Below are 24121 nucleotides of genomic sequence, written 5' to 3'. Positions count from 1 at the left end.
CTATCTCTTTATGAAATCTTTCTGTAGCTCTTGAAAAAATAATTTCCAAATGTTTGACTACAGCACGCGCACACAGACACGCAAGTCCAGGCAAAGACTTTACATGTGCTTGCATCATCATCCTTTTGTGATTGAGCTTCCTCTGCCTGCTGCTGCTCTCCCTCAATGTATCCCTCTTTCTTCTTTTCTCCCATTCTGAGTTTAAATCCGGTCTCTCCAGCAGCCTTCCTCTTCTTTATCACATAGCAGAAATATGTGAAATGATTTAAAAAATGACATTGGCTGGAATGACAATACCATTTCACCCCTGACTAGGTTTTCTCCTTGCATTAGCGGAGCACAAATAATCAATAGATACAATGAAGGGGGAAAAGAGAAGCATAGCTAAACCAATCCAGGCTTGAAGTCAAGGTGAGAAAGTCACTTGCATGGTCTCTCGTAAAATCAGCTGCTATACAAAGACTGTCTATCAGAGACCCAGAGGCCATCGCTGCTGTGGATCAATAAACATGGGGTCAGAAGTGGAAGGCTGGATTCTAACCTTTATTGTATTTCTCATACCATAATTGCATGCAAAACTAAAATTAAGGCAAAGCTCATCCTAACACTACTTACTCTCGCTTAATTTAGTTTTTCTCTTGCTTTAATCGAATTCCAATGGCAACACAGGGAAAGGGTTTTTAGGAGAAAGCACATTTCCTCAAGACATTTCAGAGAATATAAACAACCAGCACAGACTAAATTGTAGCACATCTTTTACTTTCCTTTGCTGTTTCGCTCAATCCCTGCAGAGCATTATTGATGTTTGGTGGAGGAAGTTTGAATGCTTTTCAAAGAAGACTGAAACTCTTTTTTAGGAGAAATGCGCCACACTGGCTACAAAAAGAGAGACTGGGGGAGAAAAATGTTCATTAAGATTTATTCATATGAAAATAATATGACATATAAGATAACATAACAGATGTTTTAAACTGCGTTAAAAGGGACTGTGTTCAGTGTAATGTCAAGGGCTGTCCCTGAATAAAAAAATCTGACAGATTATTTATTCACTTTTTTAACACTCTGAATCACAAATGTGTTAAATTAGTTTTTGACATCAGGGACTCAAATGAATGTAGTCATGCAAAATGACTTGTTTTTTTTACATCTAGATTGCAGCAACACATATTTGTGAATATTTTAGTGATTTTTGCAGATAACTCTAAAAACATAAAAAAAGACCCAGCCCATCTTCATTTCACTAACTGACTAATAAGGGGCTGTCTCACAAATATTATAATTGAGTGTTCTTAACATCATGTCCATCACATAACAACACTCAGCATCCTATTCCATACGGTCATTTCTTTTAAAACGGTTCATTAAGTGACGATCTTCTGCCCCAAAGCACAAAATAACTGTGACATAATGTACTAGTCTAGCCTGCACATCTTTCGAGACTCCCTTCTCAGCTGGCATCCCAAGACACTTCACCGTCAAACCCAGAGAGCAAATAACAATGCATCTGTATTGTTGTATAGGTTTATATGTATATATATATATTTTAAATATATTCCCTCTTCACTTTGTGTCTTGCTAGTTTCTGCTGTGTCTTTTTTCACTGTAGCTCTGCCAGGGACACGTTTGTGCTATTTAATTTCTTGGCTGCTAATAGGGGTCAATGCAAGTCGTGTTTTACTTAGAGCCCCTTACAACAACTACAGTTCAGTCAAGCTTGACCAGGAAATGTGGTCGGAACAATGTCACAATGTAATGTCTGATAAATGGTTTAAGTGTATCCCTGGCCCTTGGCAGGTGCAGTAAAGGAATGTGCTTCTGTGTAATCCTTGATTGTCGAACACTGACTACCTACTCCTCGTGTTAGTAAAGTGCACACAAACTGTGGGCCCGGGAATCTTTTATATTTACGTGACAAAAGCAAGCGTGTCCCAGCAGCTCTGAGCTGAGTGATTAACGGGTTAAAAGGCAGATGTGCTTTAGGCCCACGAGAGGTAGCTGGCCTTGTAGCTATTCTGCTGAAGTGTCAGAATTATGAAAAACGTGTAGGTGGAGCCATTGAGCGGAGAACAAGTCGTGTCAGGCTTATCTGCCGCTTAAATGTTGAATTAGACAAAGTCTGATGCCTGGAAAGCACTAAGAATAATCTAACTGCTCATTATCATCAGAAAACCCACTATACCACCACTTGACTTAGCTCCAGTAACATATACCTAAAGAGAAATCTTAGGAAAAAAGTCTTATTCCTCTGAAAGTCTCCTCTAGTTAGTGCTCCTACTATAGATTACCATGTAATTTAGATGTTCCTGTATAAATACCAGGTACAGTAGGCTAAAGGAGGTTTTTTTGGTCCACTGTGCATGTGCTTGATATTCTTGTGCTTGTGCCTTTATCCTGTATTGTAATAAGTTCTAGAAAATGTCGTTCATGCAGGGTAAGTGGACAGACGAGAGGCTGTGTGTGAGTGCAGACGTACAGTCCTCGGCCGACTGCAGGAAAACAACTCCAACTAAGCAACCTGGCAAAGCCCTGCTGAAGCATTAGAGCAGTTTGTGTCCTATTGGTCTATGTAGGATACATCCACTAGAGTAACTCTCAGTTATTCTACTCCCTCACAGCGTGGGTCAGTGTCCGTTATACAGTTGTTTCGATCTTCTCGATGATCTCTATCATGGACTTGGAGGGGGACAGCAGAGAGCATTCGTCCTGATCCCAGAGGCTGCCGGGGCTGGAGTTCCCGTCGGTGCTCAACTCGTCCTCCTCCTCCTCGCTCTCCTCCTCACAGGACTCCAGGTAGTGCAGACCCAGCGCGTTGATACCAGAGTCCTCGGAGCTAGACGGAGAGGAACAGTGGTCCATTTTGGGGCCTTTAATCTTATCCACGGTGGTAGGATGTTTGTGTTCGCTGTATACCTGCTGGACCGGCTGCACAGGGGCAGGCACGTGTTTTGTTGGCTTCACCGGTTGCCGAGGCTGCGCGGGATTTTGTGGCATCTTAGGTGTAGCGGCAGCAGGTGGGGGAGGAGTGGGAGCATGAGGAGGTTCTGGTAAGGGGGGCGATGGGCGCTGCACATAGCACATCTTCCCGTTGATGCGTTTGACGATGTAGTCGTCCACGAACAGATCGGCGATGATGCAGTACTTTGGGGACTCCAGGAGAGGAGGGGACTGGAAGCTGGGCGCGAGCTTCAGGAAGCGCTCAGCCAGAGAGACGGACAGGTCCATGGTGTTACTGTAGTCCGTCCCAACAGCTGGCACCGACGTGCTGGGCAGCTTACACACGTTGGTCATGGGCTGGTAAACATACTTGCCTAAAAGGAGAAAAAAAAGGAGAAAAAAAGCTCTGATTAACTGACTGTGGTAAAACATCTCCCTGCTTAGCTGCTTAGCAACTAGCTGGTGCACATAGACACACATTTCCGGAGATGTTGGAGACATGAATGGTGGACTCCATTCAGTTTACAGTGGGTGGCCTGAAATATTCCTCATAAATAATCATAATGTAGCTCTCTGTTTACTAATGTGTTTGGCTTAAAAGATGATAAGAAGTCGGTGTTGTGTTAACAGCTTGTATCTGTGGCCCCAAAGCAACCAAAAAAACACAAAATGCAGTTTTAAATCAATCAAAAATAGCAAATAAAGCCAAATGATGGCACCACGTGGAGACATTTGGCAGAAATCCCGAAAGCAGCATAACAATAGACTTCATTGTATATCATTTAAACAAGCTTTGCTCAAAAAACACAGTCAAAAATAAAACATTTTATAACTTGTTTTTTTTTTCTCTGCATTCACTGTTCTGCAAAGCATTTTTGAGTGTTTACAAAAATCCCTTTTATCTTCCTGTCAAGCAGATATATATCTTAGATGATACTTGGTGGCTTTCATATACACAACATCTTTCTCAAATGTGAACCCTTCCAATCATGTAGTCCAAGCTGATGCTAAAAAGTTGGTTGGGACTGGCAGGCATGAGCAAATAGTGTCTCTATGATAACTTATCATGCCTCCTTTGAAAGCAGGTAGCAATTTCCCCATCACAAAGCATTACCAGCTGCCGACGGCAAAACCACCTGCCAGAGTGTAACATACTTTAAAGTCCAGGCTACCCAGTGCAGTGCAGCAATCACTGATGCAAGACTTTCATTTTTTTGGAAAATGACGAAATAAGACTTCATAGCCGAGTGGTCATAGCCAATGCCCTATAGCAACAACTACCATCGTCTAATGGCAAAACACAGTCTTTAGTTTAGATAGACAGATAGACAAAAGGCCATACAATAATGTGGTGCTGATTTACATCTGGCTTACTGACATAATAGATTTTGATGGCGTAATATAATTATTGAGCATACATTTCTTCTGGAAAATTGTTATATTCTTATACAAGATGCCTTACATGTGAGTTATGCCTCCCATCTTGGCAGCTGATATACTGGTGGAGATTGTGTGAAGTGAATGCTCCCAAACGTTCCTCATTCTTTGCAGCCCACTGCCTCCAACACGCTGCCTGAAGAGTGCGGCTAAGATGTGTGTTTAACTGGCTCCCCGGAGAGGGAGAAACTACAGAAGATGACAGGCCTATGCATTACTTCCTCTCACTCTGTGTCCTTGTCTTTTGTTTCACCGGCTCGGATATCCATTTAATCAAAAATATTTTCCCTGGTTACCTTGAAATCATCGAAGTACTTCAAAGGATGTGACTCTGTTTTGAGAGTCTGCTGATGAGACATTTTCGCACCACACAAAAGATATTTGGTTTAATTAAATATTTGTTCATGCCCACAAGAATGGTGAATTTATTTATAGTGGCCACCTTTTCATTAAGGACACACAACTGCATCATCCGCCCATTTGAAGCAACAAAAAGAGGCTCAATGTCCGTATATTTAGTAAACACAGTTAACACAAAACACAGGAGCTGATGTCGATGCAGACAAAAGGGAGGAACTGTAACCGTCCTCTGTTTAATGAGAAAAACTCAATGGTCCATGTTCAGAATGAGGCGAGCCCATTCATGCAGACATCATAGCGGCAACAAATGAGAGCTTAAGCTGTAGAAGGCAATGTGTTGACATTTCGTTTTTAGCATATTACATTTAATTGCATCTATCCATCTGGAGTTTCAAATACCATGAGCAGTTCTGGGGGACAGACAGATGCATGGGCAGACAACCAAACATACGGAGTAAACGCAAGACCAACACTGGTCGGTCCACAACAGCTTTGCAGAAGAAAAACATCCTGTCTGTAGATTAACGGGGTGTGTGCAGAATGCAGAATTACTTTGGATTTAAATTAGAAAAATCTCTGTTTCCATCAGCCCCAGAGGATTGAGCCTTACGTGGGAGATTAATATCACTTAGTCTGGCAAACAGTAGAAGAGCAGAATCTTTACATCAAGCAAAACACATTTTTATATTTATCTAATATTTAAAAGCATGCTCTAAGAAAACTCTGAGTTGGATTATTACAAATACTTTACAATTACAGATGCTATTATTATAACCAATACTGTGGAGGTTCATACTGTACTTATTTAAAGTCACTCAAGTTTGAGCTAAAAGGCCAAACTTTTGCAGGTTTCACCTTCCTTTTTAGAGGATTTAAGTTGTTTTTGTGCAAGACATGAAATTAACTGAATAGACTGAAATAACTGGAAATATTACATTAGCCACAAAGATGATATAAACAGCATTTCTTGACAGTTTTTTTTTGACAAATTATAAAACAATTATAGGCACATTAATAAGTATTGGAAAAAAATACAACAAGAAAAAGTTGGTTTTAGCCCTAATTAGATTATTCTCTTCTCTCTGATCATTTAAAGGTAACTTTTATATTTGTACCACTGGTAGTGCTAGAGAGCAATGTTTTTTATAGTGGGTCCCGAGTTTTGTTTACATTATGCTCACATGCACGCTTACAGTAGCAATGCATCCACAACAACAGAGACTTCAAGCCGCAAACAGATAGTAGCAGATGCACAATTTTAAATATTCTTTAAACGGCTTTGCAAAAGCTGTTTGAGGTAGGAAATGCATTCAGCACGCTTGTCAGGCAGTAAGGGTCCCACATTGCATTTCAGTGAGCAACAATGGATAGTTTCAAGAAAACTGACAGGGCAAATTGAATTTAAAAATCCTGTCATGAGTTGGTTGCCAGAAATGTGTTATGCTGCATATCCATCAACTGAAAGCAATACAGTTCAACACAAATTGACTAAATAAAAGACATAAACTAAGTCTTAGAAAAGCTGAGCAGAGTGTATCTTTACTGGAAATATGAAAACGCTGAAAGCCAGTGAACACTATCTGCAGCTTTATTGATATTCACTTGTATTCTACCCTTCTGTTTCCCAGTGCTGGAGCCCTTGCATGACAATGTCAGTTGTTAAGCGGCCTCTGCACCCCCTCCCTCTCCCCTGTGTGTATTTGTGTGTGTGTGTGTGTGTGTGTGCGTGTGCGTGTGCGTGTGTGTGTGTGAGTTTCAGTGTTTCTGTTTCCACACTAACAGAGACCAGATGTCCTCCCAAAGTAACCCCTACATTCAAAACACTGAGTGTATGGTTCCACTTCTTAGTTTAGGGTAATGACATGTAATTCAAGGCCTATGTTATTTTCCTTATTGTCAACCAATTCTCTAATAAGACGAAAAGTCTAAAACTGCCTGACTTCTATGTGTTACACGTAGCCACACACCCACTGATTGCTACTGACGATGTAAATCAGTGGCGAATGTATAGGTCAATAAAATAATAAAAAATAACAATAATTTCCTAAAACAGACGATCACTTTGGTTTTAAGACACTTGCATAGGAGGAATCCTCACATCTGTTGGGGATATTGTCTGTGGATTAAAACATATTTGGTAGGTTGAGTATTTATGGCAGCAGGATGGTGTTTGTAGGATAGAGTACAAATTGAAGGAAAATGTCACACTGTGCAAGTGTGTGTTTTTAATAGTTTCTGAGCAGAAATGGAAGTCAATGGCCCAGGGGAAAATCTACATGCACAGAACATAATGTAAAGTAGGCTAAATTCCTTGTTGGATTCGGTCTTTTAATGAGACAGCAAAATGGTGAAATTGCTGGTGACATATCATACCCGTCTTTTATGTGATTTATTCCAGTTTATTTTCTCCTCCCTAAAGCAAAATGGCCACACTTCCCAACATGCTGTCAGGTTTCTAGCTGAAATGAAGGGGAAACACAGTAAATGTAAAAGTGATTGAGTCAGTACTCAAAAGTAGAAGCTTTTCTGCAGACCTACCATTTTACACCTACTGTACATTCATACTGTATAGAAAAAATCAACTGCAGAGGCAAATGAATCCTATCTTTTTTTTCTTAGCTAGAAAGCCTTTCATCATGTTATCATTAAGGGTCACTAAAAGTAACAAGTTCACTGGAGACTGATAAAAGGCATTTTAGGGGATATAAGGGATCGCAGCCTAAGAGATGCAAATAAGGCAGTTGGGTACATCAAGAGATAAAGTAAAAGCTCTTAATTACAACACAAAAATGTAAATATGAATTCAGAAAATCTGCAGCTGGTGACTCTTTCCCTTAACGATGGGAAACAAATAAAAAGAAAGGTGTCAAAAGATAGTTAACTACTACAAACAATATGTATATAGGGAAATCATGAGTCAGAGTAAGTATTAATAAGCTTCATTTGGAACGAGGAGAGAGAGAATTTTATATACAGCCCAAACTTATTTAAAAAATACATTTATGGGTAAAATCAAGAGTTCAAGAGGTTAATGAGACAGCGGGAGGAGTGGCAACTCATTCCTCACAAGTTACAGATTGCTCTCTTGAGGAAGGAGTACAGTGGAGGAGCTGCAGGAGGAGGAAATCCTCACCTCCCACCTGCCTCCATCTTGGATGCCTCCTCCTCTCTCTCCTGGGCCTGTGGCTGCACAGTCTGGTTAAATACAGCAGGAGGTCTCTCTGAATATGAATAATGCAGAATGCAGCTCCCCATCTCACTCTCTCTCTCACACACACAGAGCTTTGGCATCATTTCGTCCAAGTTTTCAGATCTACTGTCGCTCTACAGAATGCAGACTGAATGTCTTGGAGATTGAGGTTTAATTGCCACAATCTCAACATGTAGTGAAGATGAATGGGCACGACTGTCTCACACAGATTGTGTTACTTTAATATTAGCTTATATCAAAGCCACTGATTCATTACCAAACCCCTCAGTTGGATTTTTTGCACATTTGAGCCAGAAGTCTTTAGGTGCAGCCTGAGTAGTTTTTCCCCTGTAAATGCAACACACTCGGTTAAAGCTGCCACTATAGCAACTAGGTGAACAAAAACAATTATTTTAGCAGATTGTTCTCATTTATCAACAGCTGCTGCACTCATTTGGCCAGTGCATACCATCCGCTCACACATCCGCTGCTCTTTGTGTTTAAATCTGTCCAACGAGGCAGCAGCCAGTGGGAAAAACAAAAGTGTCAGGTTTCAGTGAAGGGGAAGGTCTGACCCTGCATTATCTGAAACTCCTTTCCTGTTTCCTGTTTTATGACTCCAGTGGAAAAAGGCTGTTCTGACTTGCAGCCAGTTGGAAATTCAATGTTCAGTCTCTATAGGAAAGAAATGCATCTCCGTGGGCTGATTTTTCTGTGCTTAGTGAGCATTAAGCAACATCTGTAAAGGCTTCAACGCATAGGTTCAGATTTCTTATATCACTACGATCAGTGGCGTAACAAGGTTGTGATTGACCCCGGTGCAAATATTGTTTTGCCACCCCCCCCCATCGCCCCAAACATAAGCGCAAGCTGATGCGCTCGCACACGCACGAACATACACAATCACTCAGAAGCGCCACATGTATAGGCTATCAACAACAGCCTGCCCTGGCCTCAGACCACCAGAGCCTGACAACGGCACAGCGAACTAAGAAGAAGATTACACCTGTTTCCTTTATGTTTGTCTCTGGGGAATGGGCCGGTAGTCCTACATAGACCGGTTGCTATAATATAGCCTTTGATCTTGGCGTCGGGGGTCTCAATAGCGCCATAGAGTCCCCTATCGGTTGGGACCCTTGGGGGAACTGTTGGACCACCGCCGGGCACAGCCAAATCCAGCCTCTCCTCCTGGCTGGCTGCAATAGAAAGTTGCACAGCCACGGCCACGGATACAGCTTCACTGGTGGAGCTAGACGGCAATGATGGTGGTGAGGCAGGTGAGCTATCGATAGCCTCCGGCTCCGGCTGCCGCTGCACGTCAACATTGCTAACGTTAGCGCTCGATTTCGAGGACGATTTATGACAAAAAAAACGGTCTAATTTTGTCAGTTTAGCCGTTACATCTCCTTGTTCTCCCTTGTCCTTTCTCTTTTTAGCGCTGCTCTTGTGCTTTGGTTTGCTGTACATCATAAATGCAACCTATTACATTTTTTATAATGCTGCCGAACTTGCTGCTGCTAGCTACAGTACAGTACAAGTTGATTAAACGGTCACGCAAGGTATCACATGACATGAAAGGGAGCAAGGTCCTTGGACAGACAAATGACAAATTAATTTAGGTTGCTTGGTTACTTTGAAGACTGCGTGAACCAGTCAATGCCATTGGGGCCCAAAAAAAATATTAAAACAATATCTTTTTTTATTTTTTTGCATGGCCCCCTGGCCACTACGATACTCACAAGCCCAAATGTATTTTAAAAATGTGTCTTCAGAAAAATAGGCCTTCTTCAAAGTAGATATTTTGACTTGTCAAAGTACAGAAAGCACAGATGTACTTATAACATTAACGATGGCTGTGTTTAATTACATTTTCCCAGTTAGTCATAACAGTGTGACAGTAAGCCAGCATGCAACACATCAGGACCCTGAAAGTGAAGCAGCTAATGGAATTCAACCGTCATTCATTCAATTATTTACACCTGAGCCTTTCCTACTGTGACATGTCAAAATGTCTTCATGGGAAAAGTCTTGATGCATGCTGAACATAATTATGACACCAAGCAACATTTGGATTCAGCACCATACTTCCTCGAAAATGTGTGGATAAATACAATTCTGTTTTCAAAAGACATTACAACAAGATTTGAGTCATCTTCGAGCTTGTCTCAACAGTAAGTTAGAATAAACCCATAACAACTGAGACAGCACTTAGGCATAGGTTGTATTTCAATCAATCAGCTGCATTTATCTTTAAACATCTAACTTGTGTCCAAATGTGTATTTAGATCAAAGCTAATATGAGTCTTCAGCCATCAAATCATGTGGGTATCTCACAAAGCTGCATTCGTTTTTGTACAAATGGCAGCTTTGTGTTTTTCTGCTACAGTTCATTGCTAGGCTGCGATGAGTGGACAGCAACAAACAAAAGATGTGGTATTATATTAAGACAGATTTGAAAATGATCTGCAATCCTTTTAAAACACGATGAAGTTGGTTTAGTGCTGCCCTTTGTTTCCAACTTTGTGAGACAATAAGTTAAAGTGCTTCCCAACAGTCCAGCTAGAAACATCCCCTCTGGCCTGTGCTAACACTGAATCGATCCTTTAATAACAGTTTAAGCTTTTTATGGTCGGCCACTGCAGCACATTTTGAATTGGTCAGCAAATCAATCAATAAGTGCTTTATCCGATAGTCCTACACATTTCCCTTTAGAATAGCTGCAAGCTAGCTGTGTGATGTGACAGGTGAGATGAAGAAGTCGGACAGAAAGATCCCACTTTCTTGTAACTACAACAGAAGTACAAGTTGTAAGGTATGACATTGGAGCTGGCAGAGAACGAACAGACTGACAAGACTGTTCAGGACTCATTAGACTCTGTTAGAATTTCTTAATGAGCAATTGTTCGCTCTGACTGGTAATTGTAATCAGTTAGTTGAGGATAAAGAGAGAGAAAGATTATTCAGACCAGGTGGTTCCAGTGTTGCTTGCTGTTAGCAGAAGCTCTCATCAGACATGACATATTGGCGGTGACACTAAACACAGCTAATTACAACTAATGAGAGGCTTGGACTGATGTTGTCACCAGCTGGGAACACGGCCTCTCAGCCAGAAATGTAACAAAGCTTCAACAAAGTGGAAACTGCCACAGAAAACCATCAAAGCATAATTTTGTTTCTGTAGGCTGCAAAGTCAAGACAAAGAAGACCGAAGAGAGAGAGATGTTTTGGATGCAATGGCACGTAGGAAGCAGTAGAAGCCAAGAATTAAGTCACAGGTAATCGCTGTTCCACAGGTACGATGAGATTATAATTTGAGTTTGAGAATTAAATTGCTGAGCCAAAGCCTCACTAAACATTGACCCTTTGTATTTGTTTGCCTAGAAACCCATTAAAATGTAATTAAAGAGGCAGTCTGGCAAGGCTCCCTGTGGCAAATACACAATTATCAGCATTAGAAAGAGTTTATATCCGAGGCAACAGTCATAGGCACGTTTAAAAATAAAATGTGACAAGGTAAGGGGAGTGATGCATCCAGCATTATTATGAGTTGCTATAAAGAAGGGTTTGAGACGGGGGGCATTGCATGCAGCAGCACACTGCTATTTCATTCTCCCCGGGTGCCCGGTTTCTGCCTGATTCAGCAATCTAAGCTTGTGTATTCAAACTGTGGTGCTAGAGTGTCCTGTGAGGGGAACCTGTGAATTAGAGTGGTCCGAAATGTGAAGGTGAGAGCTCCATTATGATGAGGCTGGCTCATTCTTCTATACCATAACAGCCTGAATTCAATAAAGGGGAATAATACCCATCCATGTCCATTGCGCAACACATATACAACGAGTGATGAATATTCCAAAGCAGAAAGGAGGAGCAGGTATTAATGTTTACAAATGATGTAACGCTGGCATTGCTGAGAAACATACATCCCAGATGTGGATCATATTAAACACCGGAAAGAATCAGACACATCAGATATTTCAAATCGCTTGGCTCATTCTGGACGGAGTCAGGCATCTAAATCCAATGATTACACGGCAAAGATTACAATGTGACTTGTGCAGTTGCACACTATAAGCCCTGACTGAGTGGTGCAGAGTGGAGGGTGATTGTGTTTTACACTGATCTCAGGATTTTATGAGGGTATAGGGGAGCCAGAGCAGGGATACATTAGGGCCGCACAAAGAGACGGGCATCCTGTCAGGTTAAGGCTCGGCTATTGTGGTTCTGAAGTCGTGTGGAAGTAACAGGTTGAGAAAGGTTCAAATGGAGAGAAAGTGTTGTGGGTAGGATATGTGAGGGTAGAGTAAATGCCACTAACACTTTGCCAAAAAATGAAACGAAAATGTTCCATGTTTGAGTAAGGGCCCTGTGCTATACTACCAAAACTGTCAATTCAACAATGAATATAAAATATATTTTTTATATAAAGTGGTAATACTGTTGAGTTTAGTAGATATTATCAAGTATTTGGCATAGAAGTGGCGCGATATAGTAGTATCAAACAAGATTTCTGATATTTCAAAAAGGTTGTATTGATATTATGTTAAAAATATACATGAAAATACAATTAAAAAAATCTAGCACCTCCTAAATCCTTTCAATTTCTTTAAATGTGCAGGTATGGTTACAGATTCCCTCTTCACCTCCCCAACCTGGTATTTTAAATGCAATTTTGACAAAAAACAACACTAACAACAAAAAAGTAAGAAATTAATTTGACTGATAGTACATTTTTACAGGTAGCACGATAATAATGAGTCATCATGAAATGTTTTGGTCACGATAATTGTATAGTTAAAATCTGATATGGTTATTGCCCTATATTTAGTTAAGTGAAAAATGTCAGCCCTAAATGATTGACAAGATCTGCCGAGCAATTTTTATTAAACATTACTCAAACAAAAATAAACAGTGCATGTATTGGGGACTATTTTAAATTGTGGATTGATACACATTTGATGCTCTAGTCTAGAGAAAATGTACTGCGCTTAGTTTTTCAACGTGGGATTGACTCAAAATACACTACAGAGCCCACGGTCATCATGATGAAGTAATAGTGTGTTTAAAATGGTCTATGTGTATGACACAGAGGAATAGGCTATTTCAGGCTGTTCTTGTTAGAAGAATCAAATCATTGTTGGTTTTGGTCTCTTCATGGAATGTGTTGACAGCAGGAAAAATATCACAAGACTCATCCTTTAAAGCAGAAATGAAAATGATGACTTAAGTGTGACGTCACTTGGGACTAACCCATTTTCACAAGTATCTCCATAAATAGTTTGTCCTTTTTTTTGTCATTTTGGTTTCCGATCAGTCCTTTTGAGTACTTTACATACTATATTGATAAATATGCTTTCAAATAAACGATGTAACACAGACAGATGCATTCACCACCAATATGATAGAGCATAAGCCATAGGCCTATATGGAGTTATAGTAAAAGTCATTTGGAAGACATCAGAATACCAACATTAAGGTTATTGCAGTTATTCTAGTTTCATCCACTCTTTAAGCTTGACTGCATATCATTTAGAGTATAAATGTACACTTACAGAGTTATCTGTGTTTTTCAATAATGTAACATTGACAATTGAAAGCTAAGATTATGGGCTGCTGGAGGATTCATCGATGGAATATTTAATCTATGGCACAATAAACTTCAGCATACTATACACTGCTGAATTGGCCTGGTCACCGAAATTGTAGGAAAATATAAAAAAATATATAGGAAAAAAAAGAATGGTAGGCCTAGTAACACTGAAACCATGAATCCAAACCATATAGCTCCCTTCTTCTGAATGTTTGGACTACATACACTATTCATACAAGGGTGTCTGTTTATGCATATTGGATCAAGGATGAATATGACTCTATATAACAAGTTTCACCTTGATATTATTGCGATATAAACAAAACTATAAAATATGTAGGAAATGTTATAACATCTCGGGGCAGCAAATGTTCACTATCATTTCTCCTCTCCACATAAAGAAGACTACAGTGAACTGATGCTTCTGCCCACACAACATGGCCAGATTTTGGCACCACAGTGAGATATAATTATGGTTATACTATGAAAGCATTTAAACAAACTTACAGTGACACCATCCCAGGTGGCAACACCAGTGCAGCTTGAAGCACTTCCCGTGGCTGTGGGTCGCGCAGATGGAGAGTCCATCACACGGCAGGAAGTCTGGTCTCCCCGCGCAGCTCCTGGCCAAAGCCTGCGCCTCGTCCAACTTCTCACTCTTCGGACACTTCTTACCTCGCGAAGAGGCCATGCCAACATTTCCTGGATGAACACAAAAAGCCTCGTCCGAGTGAACTATAACATAATCGCCACGGACAGAGCCGAGGTTGTAAGGTCCACGCAGCCCAGGAAGCTTCTCAACTGGAAGACAGACGCGAAAGGCGGCGCTGGATCTCTGAATCCCGAGCAGCTGGGTTACTGCTCATATGAAGGGTGGAAACATATCCTGTAAAAGTCGAATAGCGTCAATTAGATGCATGTAATGTGACATTCAAAGCCTTCCATGGTCGTGATCCACACATCTCTCCAGCCTCCCCCTCGCGTCGGGAAGCTCCTCTGTGCGCTGGTGACGCGCGTACGGAACAGCGGCGCGCATCTGAACTTCATCACACAACGGGAGGAGTCCACTCACACAAAGCCAGTTGCTCTGCGCACTTCAAACACACATTCAGCTTTCATTGGCTCGGCCCCTTTCTAAAACTTCAAAACAACATGGCAGGGTCTGGATCTGAAAGAAAGATTTAATTAACCTTAATAAGATTTACATATAGGATAAGGGATTATACGCTTTTTTGTATTATTGGATACACTTTAATATCCTTCTTTCTCAATTCATGATTCCTTTATTTAACTGTTTTAAAAGATAACACGTCCAGAAGTGTAGCTGAAGTACAAAATAAAGCATTATAATGTAAAATCCAGCTGCTCAGTTGAAGCCCTGTACCGCTAGATGGCAACCCCAACATCTGCTCTTCTGGGGCGTGAGATTTCAGGGTTAGCCATTGATTTATATAAAGAGCAGTTTACCGCCGCGTGTCCCTGTCGGCTCTCTGTCACCGCTGTGCCTGAGTCAGCAGAAATTCAGAAACCAGAGACTAACACATGAAGAAGAGTTTGATTTTTCTCCTCCAGAGAAGGTCGTTTGACTGATGAAACAAATGAAATGAAATGCCACAAGCAGTTACCTGGACACACTGGGAGCTGGAATAACAAGTCAAACAATAGCTACTCTACATAATGCCAGTTTCACACAAATAGGACAGTAAGTACAATACGAACCAATAAATCAGTATAAAACAGGTCTTTGGACATCAGATTTCAGATTTTTATTATCAAATAGTCTACATTACACAAAACATTTGTCAACATTTATTAAACATGATTCATTAAAAACCATTCAAGCCTAATATAGGAAAATCAATAACATTTTCTCTTTCTTGTGTTTATAGTGTTTTGTACAGCCACTATTTACACAAACAAGAGACAATCTTTTAGAAACAATTAAACCATCAATCTATTGCAAGTCAAATCAATGTATTTGATAAAATGTCAACACAAGCTCAATCAGCTTAACAAAGATATGATTTACTGTTGTTGAATATAATTATATTACATTGTGTACCTAATAAATTGGCACAGACAAAGCTATTATGATTATTAAATCAAAGAAAGCACAGCAGCCTTCAATAATTACATTCATAATCACAATATACAAAAGAAAGAGATTAGACATTTTAAAGAGTACACAATAAGCAATTTACTGTTTATCACAGTAAGCTTGTCATTATTAAAGTGAATTAAGAGCTTAGAGCTAAAATGCTTAAGATTTAAAGCTGACTGTGGAGTTTCTTGATGGCCTCCCCCCACTTGTGGATAGGTGGGCTGCCGCTGGCCACCAGCCTCCTGAGCAGGCTGCTGGGCTGCAGGTGGGGCACCTCAGGGTGAAGCTGCTGGTAGTGCTCCAGCCTCTCCAGGACCTTCGCCAGCCCGACCATGTTGGCGTAGAACATCGGACCTCCACGGTGCCTGGGCCAGCCGTAGCCCGACACATAGATGACATCGATGTCTTCAGGTCCTGCAGCTATTCCATCATCCAGGATATGGAAGCCCTCGTTGATCAGGGCGTAGAGGCAGCGCTCCAGCACCTCCTGGTGGTCGATGCGTCGCGCCACCAGGCCGTGCTGGGCTCGGTACGCCCCCAGAAAGCTGTGCAGCCAAGGGTCAGACCTGGCAACCCGACTGCCAGGTTTGTCATACTGGTACCACCCCCGGCCTGTTTTCTGGCCGAAGCGTCCCTCCTCACAGAGCAGGTCTCCCAGAGGACTGTACCTGCGACCCTGTCGGATTCTAGTAGATCGCCCTGACGCCGTGCTAGGCTCCACCAGCCCGTCTCCTTTCCTGATTCTCCATCCCACGTCCAGCCCAGAGAGGTCGGACATTCTGAACACACCCATGGCAAAACCAAACTCCTCCAGCGCTTGATCGACTAACTCTGGTGTAGCTCCCTCCTCCAGAAGGAAGAACGCTTCTTCAATGTAAGGCTTCAGCATGCGGTTCCCCACGAAGCCTCGACAGTTGCCAACTGCCACACTGGCTTTGCCCATTTTCTTCCCCAGTTGCATGGCAGTGGCCACGGCTTGAGGAGAGGACCGAGGCCCATACACCACCTCCAGCAGCTTCATGACATGGGCTGGGGCAAAGAAGTGCATCCCGACCACCAGCTCGGGGTTGGGGGTCTCAGAGGCGAGCTGGTCCACGTCTAGAGCAGAAGTGTTGGTGCACAGTAATGTGCCGGGTTTACAAACGGCAGAAAGCTGCTGGAAGACTTTGGTCTTCAGGGCGATGTCCTCAAAGACAGCCTCGATGACCAGGTCCACATCCGCCACGGCCTGGATGTTCTGGCTGTAAATGACTCTATCAAGAGCAGGAGCCACACCACGTCTCTTGGCTCCTCGCTCCAACATGCCAGATATCGCCTGCTTTGCCTCCATCAACTGCTTCTCCTGGGTCTCCACGGCGATCACAGACAACCCGGTCTGAGCCAGTGCCACGGTAATGCCTCTCCCCATGATGCCGAGGCCTTTTTAGACAAAATCACAAATCAAATAAAACCTCAAATCACAATTCACACATACCTTGGACAATTTTGGATCAGAAAAATAACAATATATATACAAGAAGAATCACAGTAAATAATGTTTTTGTGTAAATAATGGTAGTCTGAAAAAATATTAAGCCTGGGAATTTTTCCAATGCTTGCTATTTTAATGCACAAGCTGCTGAGCTTCACATATCCAGATTGTCATTCATCCAACCCTCACTGCCGAGTACAGAGAGCTCACCCATATACATTCAGCGTAACTATAAATGAGCTTGTGCGTATTGTTACCTCAGACAAATAGAAATTAAAGAAGCTTTTACCGATGACAGCTGCTTTATGCAAAGGCCTGGGTTTGCTCGTGTCCCAGCGGGCTCCACTGGGCATCCTCCACCTGCCAACAGCTCTCTCAGCAAAGAAACAGTACTGCAGGGCGCGGGCCTGGCCTGAGGTGAAGAGAGTGGCCATCAGCTCTCTCTCTCGCTCCATGCCCTGAGCGTAGGGCAGGGTGGCAGCCGCCCGCACCGCCTGGACACATGCGATGGGTGCAATAGCTCCACGGGCGCTCTGACGCACCTTTTGCATCACCTCCTCAAAGAGAGCATCCAAATCAGGCTGCTGTGGACACGGATGAGCACTGATACGACGAGGACCCAGTGACCGACCTGCAATAGAAACAAGGAGGAAACATGACTGCATATGAGTAACATTTTTGCATGCAGTTTTCTGAGTTTTCAGAAAGTACATTTTAATTATTGCAGAATATTATTTCTGCAATTTGCTTCCTACTTTCCATTAGTACTGCGTTTTCCTTTTTCTCCAGCCTGGATGTAATTGGCCACTCATCACTAGGTACCCCAGTGGCTTAAAGAGCAGAGTGACACGACACACCAATTTTCAAAATAATTGTACAGACTCCAGTGCCACTTCACTGTTGCCGTTTACTTAGAATAACACCGATATGAAACTAAATGAAGGCAACAATTTGATTCCGGCCAAAAAACAGCTGGTAAATGTCCAACTCCAAAGAGGGAAGTGATTTAATTTTTGTGATTCTCATGCCTGCAAGCAACGGTACAATACTAGGGCAATTTTCCAGGTGAAACTACATGACAAGACTTAAAATTAGAGCCTCAAAACTTCCTGTCTGCTGTGATTAAAGCCTGCAAACAATGAGAGAGAAGAAGCAGATATCCAGTCTGCTAAAACCTTGTTAAAAGCATCTTAATTCCCATTCCTGTCTCCTCTGACATGATTACATGAGACAGTAGTAGGAATCCCTCACAGCTTCACTGAATTACATTCAGTGGGTCTGGGCCAGAAAACTGGGTCAGCATGGCTAAGCTTAAAGGGACAGCAGCCTCATCTGATCTGTTATCTCCACTTAGTCCAATAACTTTCAATTGTGTCTAATAAAGTCCCTATCAGTATATCACTGTGGAAGAATTCATGTTGAAGGTCATTATAGGTCAGTTACAAGTACAATGCTGTGTGGGAGCGCGATGTGATTCCAATGTACTTTAGAGGGGGCATTATTGCAGCGGTTAATCTGTAAATGGTTGAGCTGCATCGATGGATTTGTTGTGCGGCGAGAGGAAAGCCTCTCGCCGCTGTTCTGACAGATGTAGCGGGCAGATGTTGCAACTACTGGGGTAAAAAAGTTAATCTGGTCACCAGCAGAGACTTGAATCTGTGCATGTGTGTGTCTGTGTGTGTGTGTGTGTGTGTCTGGTGTGTGTGTGTGTGTGTGTGTGTGTGTGTGTGTGTGTGTGTGAGTCCACATGTGCATCAATTTAGGTTGTCAAACAATTTTTGTATATATGTGCCAGATGTACTGCTGGCTGCGGTTTATGTATGTATGTATTAATGTTTTTGAATCTATTCTGTGCTTGTTGCCTCACTGGCCGTTCATCTCAATGTTTCAAACATTCACATGTTTCGATATAAATTTTAGATACATATTTTCCATCCAAATTCAACACCCCTGCTTATCAACTCAAGAGTGGAGTATCGGTCAAAGTCTCGTCATCTCCCATCTTGTATACTGTTGGCTTCACTGTCTGACTCACTCTAAGCCTCAGCTTTAAAAACAACACTCACTTTCTCACCCACTCAAAGTCATCTTGGCAGTGCTGTGTGGAAAAAAAGCATTTGTAAAAAGCATCAGACTGCAATCATCTTTTGATTGTGAAATGTTGTTTTACAGGCAATCCTGGGGACTTGCTGTTGACATTTCGCACAAACTTAGTGTGATAATTTGCTAAAGGTGGAACATTAGGCACAAACTAGCAGTTTTCATACCAATTGAAATGTCTTAAAAATGAGCCGTCATTGCCAGGTAAGCTAGCAACAAACTGTTTAAGATGACTTATCTAAAACAAGTAGTGAGCTTCTTACATTACAGCCATGAAAACATCCCTATTTTCCTTTTATGCAAACGAATCAAAGGCTGTTGTACAACCAGGGCAAAGACATAATTCACATCAATCACATTTAATCGGAAAATGTAAACACAAAAAAACGCACACCGGAGTAGTTTGTATATGCATTACTTCACAATATGACCTTGCTAACAGCATTCCTTAATGCTTAAAGGAATAGTTTGAATTTTTTAAGAAAAAATGATGCTTAATGACTTCCTTATTGTGAGTTGTATGAAATATGTGAAACCACTTTCTTATCTGTATGTTAAATATAAAGGGTTGGTTGGCCATAGCTTAGCAGAAAGTGAAAACAGCTAGCCTGGGTCTGAGCATAACCTGCAAACCCACAATGTGTTTTTTTTTACACTTTTGTACGGATAAATCACTTCACAATGTGTTGATTAGATGTTTGCTGCTAGGCAACTGTGGAAAGAACCAGGCTAGCTGTTTCTCACTGCTTTCAGTTGTTATGATAGGCTAATCAATAGCTGGTCTGAAGTAGAGTATCACTGAAAATGTTGTTAAATGGGTATTCCTTTCATATGAAAATGAAATGTATAAACCTTTGGCTACTGTTGAATTATTGTAAAGTATAAGACATCATCTGACCAAGAGCAGAATTGGAAAATCTAAGCATTTCACAAAAATAGACACCAAATGTTCTTAAAAGTTGATTTGTCATTAAACACACCCATTACACAGAGAAATACTCTTTGGTAAACTGTGGGGATGTGGCACATTTTATCAGTCAATTTAGTGTGTTCATTATTCTGATTCACATATACAGAGAAACCCTTATCCTACTAAATGATTGGCTAGAGCCAGTTATTAATATTCAAGGAAAGTGTGTCCCTTTTCACCCTTTTAAATAATAGAGCAAAAGCAGTGAAGACATCAGAGCACATCTGACAGAGCCATGAAACATTTATGGCGTCTGTGGTGGAGGATCTGCCTGCCCTGTTTTCTGCTTCCTTTGATTTCTACAACCTACATGTCAAATCTTCTTGATGTCGGACTTGCCCAAAATAACTCCTCTGGGGAGGAATGTAACTTCCTTCCACTAAATTCATTTTTTAAGCCAGTGGAGAGTGAGTGGATTTGAAAACTTGTGCAATCAGGTTTCTGTGCCTCACCTGCAACACTCAGGGCAAACTTCACAGCTGCATCCACAGTGTTGTGGTCAGTAACCTGATCCACTATGCCAAGTTGCAGGGCCTCAGCGGCAGTCACATGGCGGCCTGTGGGAGATATGAAGGGCATCAAAGGTCTATCTGGATGACATGTGACATTTTTAATGCTTAGATGAGGAATAACACGCCTCCCAGCCAGGCACAGTAGATTTGGACACAAGGACCATTTGTGTCCTTGATAAATGTCAGAAGATAATAAAGAACAACAGTCTCCTCAACTATGGCGTTAAGAACATTTCCATTGATCTGAACAGGGCAGAATATAAGCAGCGAGCATGGTGAAACTAAACACATGCTGACCTCTGCTGGTCATCACAGTAAACTACCGATCTCATGTCAGCAGCTGCATGTTGTGAACAGGGTGTCAATCAACAACTCTGCCAAGTCAATGATTGGTAATCATTTATACATATATAATACGCAGGGACATCTGCATGTGGGTTTACAAACAGAGCCCTCTTGCAAAAATAGACCAACATTTTACATTTTTGCATGGCATACTGATTCTAAAAAGACATCATCTCTGCTGATAAAACAAATAGCAATCCTCGACTTGGCCTGATGTTTAAGGATGGTGCGATAACCACAGTATCACTATCAAGATTGTTAGGGCCGGAGTTGTGTCAAAGTCGTAATTTTGGTATCAGGATTACACTAAGTATTGTGACTTCTTCACATGAATATATGCTTCCCTTTTTCTAGTCTGATACTTTAAAGAATGTCAACACTTTTATAATCATCTCTTTAATAGTCAAGCAGGGTAAATCTGTCTTCTCTACCTGTGGTGATGAGGTTTAGGGCAGCTGGGACCCCGATGAGCCTTGGTAGACGTTGGGATCCTCCTGCAGCTGGCAACAGACCCAAAGTCACCTCTGGAAGCCCCAGTCTGGCCTTAAAGGGCACAGAGGCACAAAGTATGAGTAACAGAAGGGGCTTAACAGTTTGGGGTGTTCATGTCACTCTTCCCCATAACAGTGATTATATATATTGCAACAATTAAACCATTTGAAAGAAAAATGTGATGGTTGTATTTTAAACATAACAACTAAACCAACAGTTACTCATTACAACATGTTAAGACAGTTAGACACCGATGCAGCACTACGCTGATATTAAAAAGAGACAGAGAGCGATCTGAAGCATGAACTCACTTTAGAGTGTGCGATTCGATAATGACAACCAAGCGCCAACTCAAGCCCTCCACCTAAAGCGCTTCCTTCTATGGCCGCCACCACCGGCTTGTTGGCAGACTCAATGGCGTGGATCATCGGAATTAGTGGAGGTCCAGTCATGTTGGATCCAAACTCCTTGATGTCTGCCCCTGTTGAAAGTAATGAAATGGATTTTGATTTCAAGAGTGTTCAAACAGAAAGCCAGAAACAACAGACTTTATAATAAGGTGCATCTGGTTCAACAGAAATTCTGTGCTTCTGTCTTTGAGGAAATTAACACACACCAGGACGCGTGTATATATATATATATATACTTCAATTGTTAAAGTTTATTAGTTATTATTGAAACTAAAAATTATATTTGAGAATTATTTTGCAAGCCTACGGGTGTTTGATAGTGTACTCTTGTCGCCTTTTGCACCGACCTTTACACCCATTTCAAGGTTTGTAATAGAACATTGAAAGAAGTCAAGCAAAACACAATTCAAACATATTTTGGCACCTATTTGTGTCACCATTGTAAAGTTGCAGAAAATACAAGAAAACTAAATAATGTCCATACCTCCACAGAAGATTCCATTCTGGCCACAGATGACCACAGACTTCACGTTTGGGTCGCTGAGTGCTCTCTGCACGGTATCAACGATGCCCTGCCTCACCGCTGCACTGCATCAAAGAATAACATGTTTACGTTATACTGGATGTACATTATTGCTGAAGCTCACCTTTCAGTAACCCTTTAAATTGTTATAGTCGAGTAAAGGGACAATTTAGAACTTTCTGTTACAGGACTTCTTCCTCAAAATAATGTTAATTATTAACAATATGACCTACATTTGATATGAGTTTCTGTTAAACAGGGTAGTAGAGGCCTAAAGAGCTAGGCAGACAGGATTCATATTTGTGAGAAACACCCATTAATATTTACTACATCTGGGGTACCTTCTAGCACTGTTTTTAACCCAAAACTGGAGCAGTCTGCAGCAGTAGATCATTGACCAGCAGATTAGGCTTTGCAAGACCACCACAATACTACAAGTAAAAGTCCTGCGTTCAATAATTCACTTAAGTAGATGTAGAGAAGAAGAATTGGCAAAAGGCATTTGAACTATCAAATGTTTAAGTATTCATTATGCAGCACAATTTCCCCTTTCAATGTCTTAATAATATCATGACATTTATTTTCAGTTATAATTGTATACATATACATTGTATATTGTCTACAACAATTTTTCATTTTATGTAAGGTCATCATACATTTTGTTTGTATTAACTTCATCCACAAAGTAAATGCTGTCTGATAAAGTATATATAATTGAAAATGGAAATACCTACTCCTACAATAGGCCTACACTACTACAGCAAATACATTCAATTTTTGATTTGAGTTAACAGCCTTTCCTCTGACGCCCCCATCTGGCAATATTTATATAATTTGAATATTGTACTGACAAAACAAGTTATTGCCTTTGCTATTTTGTGTGCGTTTTCCTATGCACATTTGGAATTGTACATCCCGAAGGCCTCTATAAAAGTCCCACAATATATGAACATGCAGTAATTTGTCTTCTCACAAGATAAAACAAATTCGAGAGTAAATCATTGATCAAGCATTAAAGAAGCCCTGCTTGCTGTTGACTGTGGCTCACCTGAGTGCGTTGACAGGCGGATTCCGCAGCGTAATCAAACCGACACACTCCGAAACAAGATTATATTCAGCCATTTTACCGAGTACCAGACGCTGTCGCACTTGTTTCTGGTTTGTGTATTGAACTTTGTAACTTCAGTCCTGCTGCCAAGACTGCATCACCTTTATCACAGTTTTACTATCCATGTGATAAAGATTTCCAAACTGTCTTCTTCGTCGCTTTTCTTCTGTGTTGTTTACAGTGGGCGGTTTGGGGTAACGACTCGGAGCTTTAGCGCCCACACCTGGCCTGGAGTTAGTTAGAAAACTAAATCTGTCCATTTTGTTCCCTTTTTTTGGGCATATATGCTTTTAATTTAACTGTTTTGGTGTAGTATCGTTTGATTAATAATAAAGCATATTTGAGGACCAGGAAAATCGCTATAAAAAACTTGAATTATTATTATTATTATTAATATAAAGCAGCAATCATTTTTTTATTAAAAAAACACATATTACAGTCAAATGCAAATACCATTATAAACAAATGTAATATACATATATTACAGATATTGCTGAGTGAATACAAAAAATATCTTTCAGCGGTTAGGTAAATGCCTCCAGAAGATGGCAGTAACACCAATGATGTCAGCTACCTTTAAA

At 41.1% G+C, this 24121-nt stretch overlaps 2 protein-coding genes across 2 annotated transcripts; both read right to left on the bottom strand.

Moving 5' to 3' along the window:
• Positions 1 to 903: 903 nt before the first annotated feature.
• On the bottom strand, positions 904 to 14537 carry LOC104957964 (UPF0524 protein C3orf70 homolog A). Its single transcript, XM_010785646.1, has 2 exons — positions 14016 to 14537; positions 904 to 3308 (listed from the first exon to the last, which is right to left on the bottom strand). Exons 1-2 carry the CDS (start codon positions 14197 to 14199, stop codon positions 2632 to 2634), a joined length of 861 nt encoding a protein of 286 aa, XP_010783948.1. The 5' UTR covers positions 14200 to 14537; the 3' UTR covers positions 904 to 2631.
• Positions 14538 to 15260: 723 nt separating this feature from the next.
• On the bottom strand, positions 15261 to 23691 carry ehhadh (enoyl-CoA, hydratase/3-hydroxyacyl CoA dehydrogenase). Its single transcript, XM_010785634.1, has 7 exons — positions 23481 to 23691; positions 22394 to 22497; positions 21811 to 21980; positions 21439 to 21550; positions 20603 to 20707; positions 17370 to 17711; positions 15261 to 17028 (listed from the first exon to the last, which is right to left on the bottom strand). The coding sequence occupies exons 1-7, from the start codon at positions 23552 to 23554 to the stop codon at positions 15776 to 15778; spliced, it is 2160 nt and encodes a 719-aa protein (XP_010783936.1). The 5' UTR covers positions 23555 to 23691; the 3' UTR covers positions 15261 to 15775.
• Positions 23692 to 24121: the final 430 nt, after the last annotated feature.

Source organism: Notothenia coriiceps, unplaced genomic scaffold, assembly GCF_000735185.1.
Source record: "Notothenia coriiceps isolate Sejong01 unplaced genomic scaffold, NC01 NC01_scaffold00000901, whole genome shotgun sequence".
In the NCBI taxonomy this organism is placed as follows: Eukaryota; Metazoa; Chordata; class Actinopteri; order Perciformes; family Nototheniidae; genus Notothenia; species Notothenia coriiceps.
Note: the sequence above shows the minus strand (reverse complement) of the source record. Positions and strands in the feature narration are given on the sequence as shown.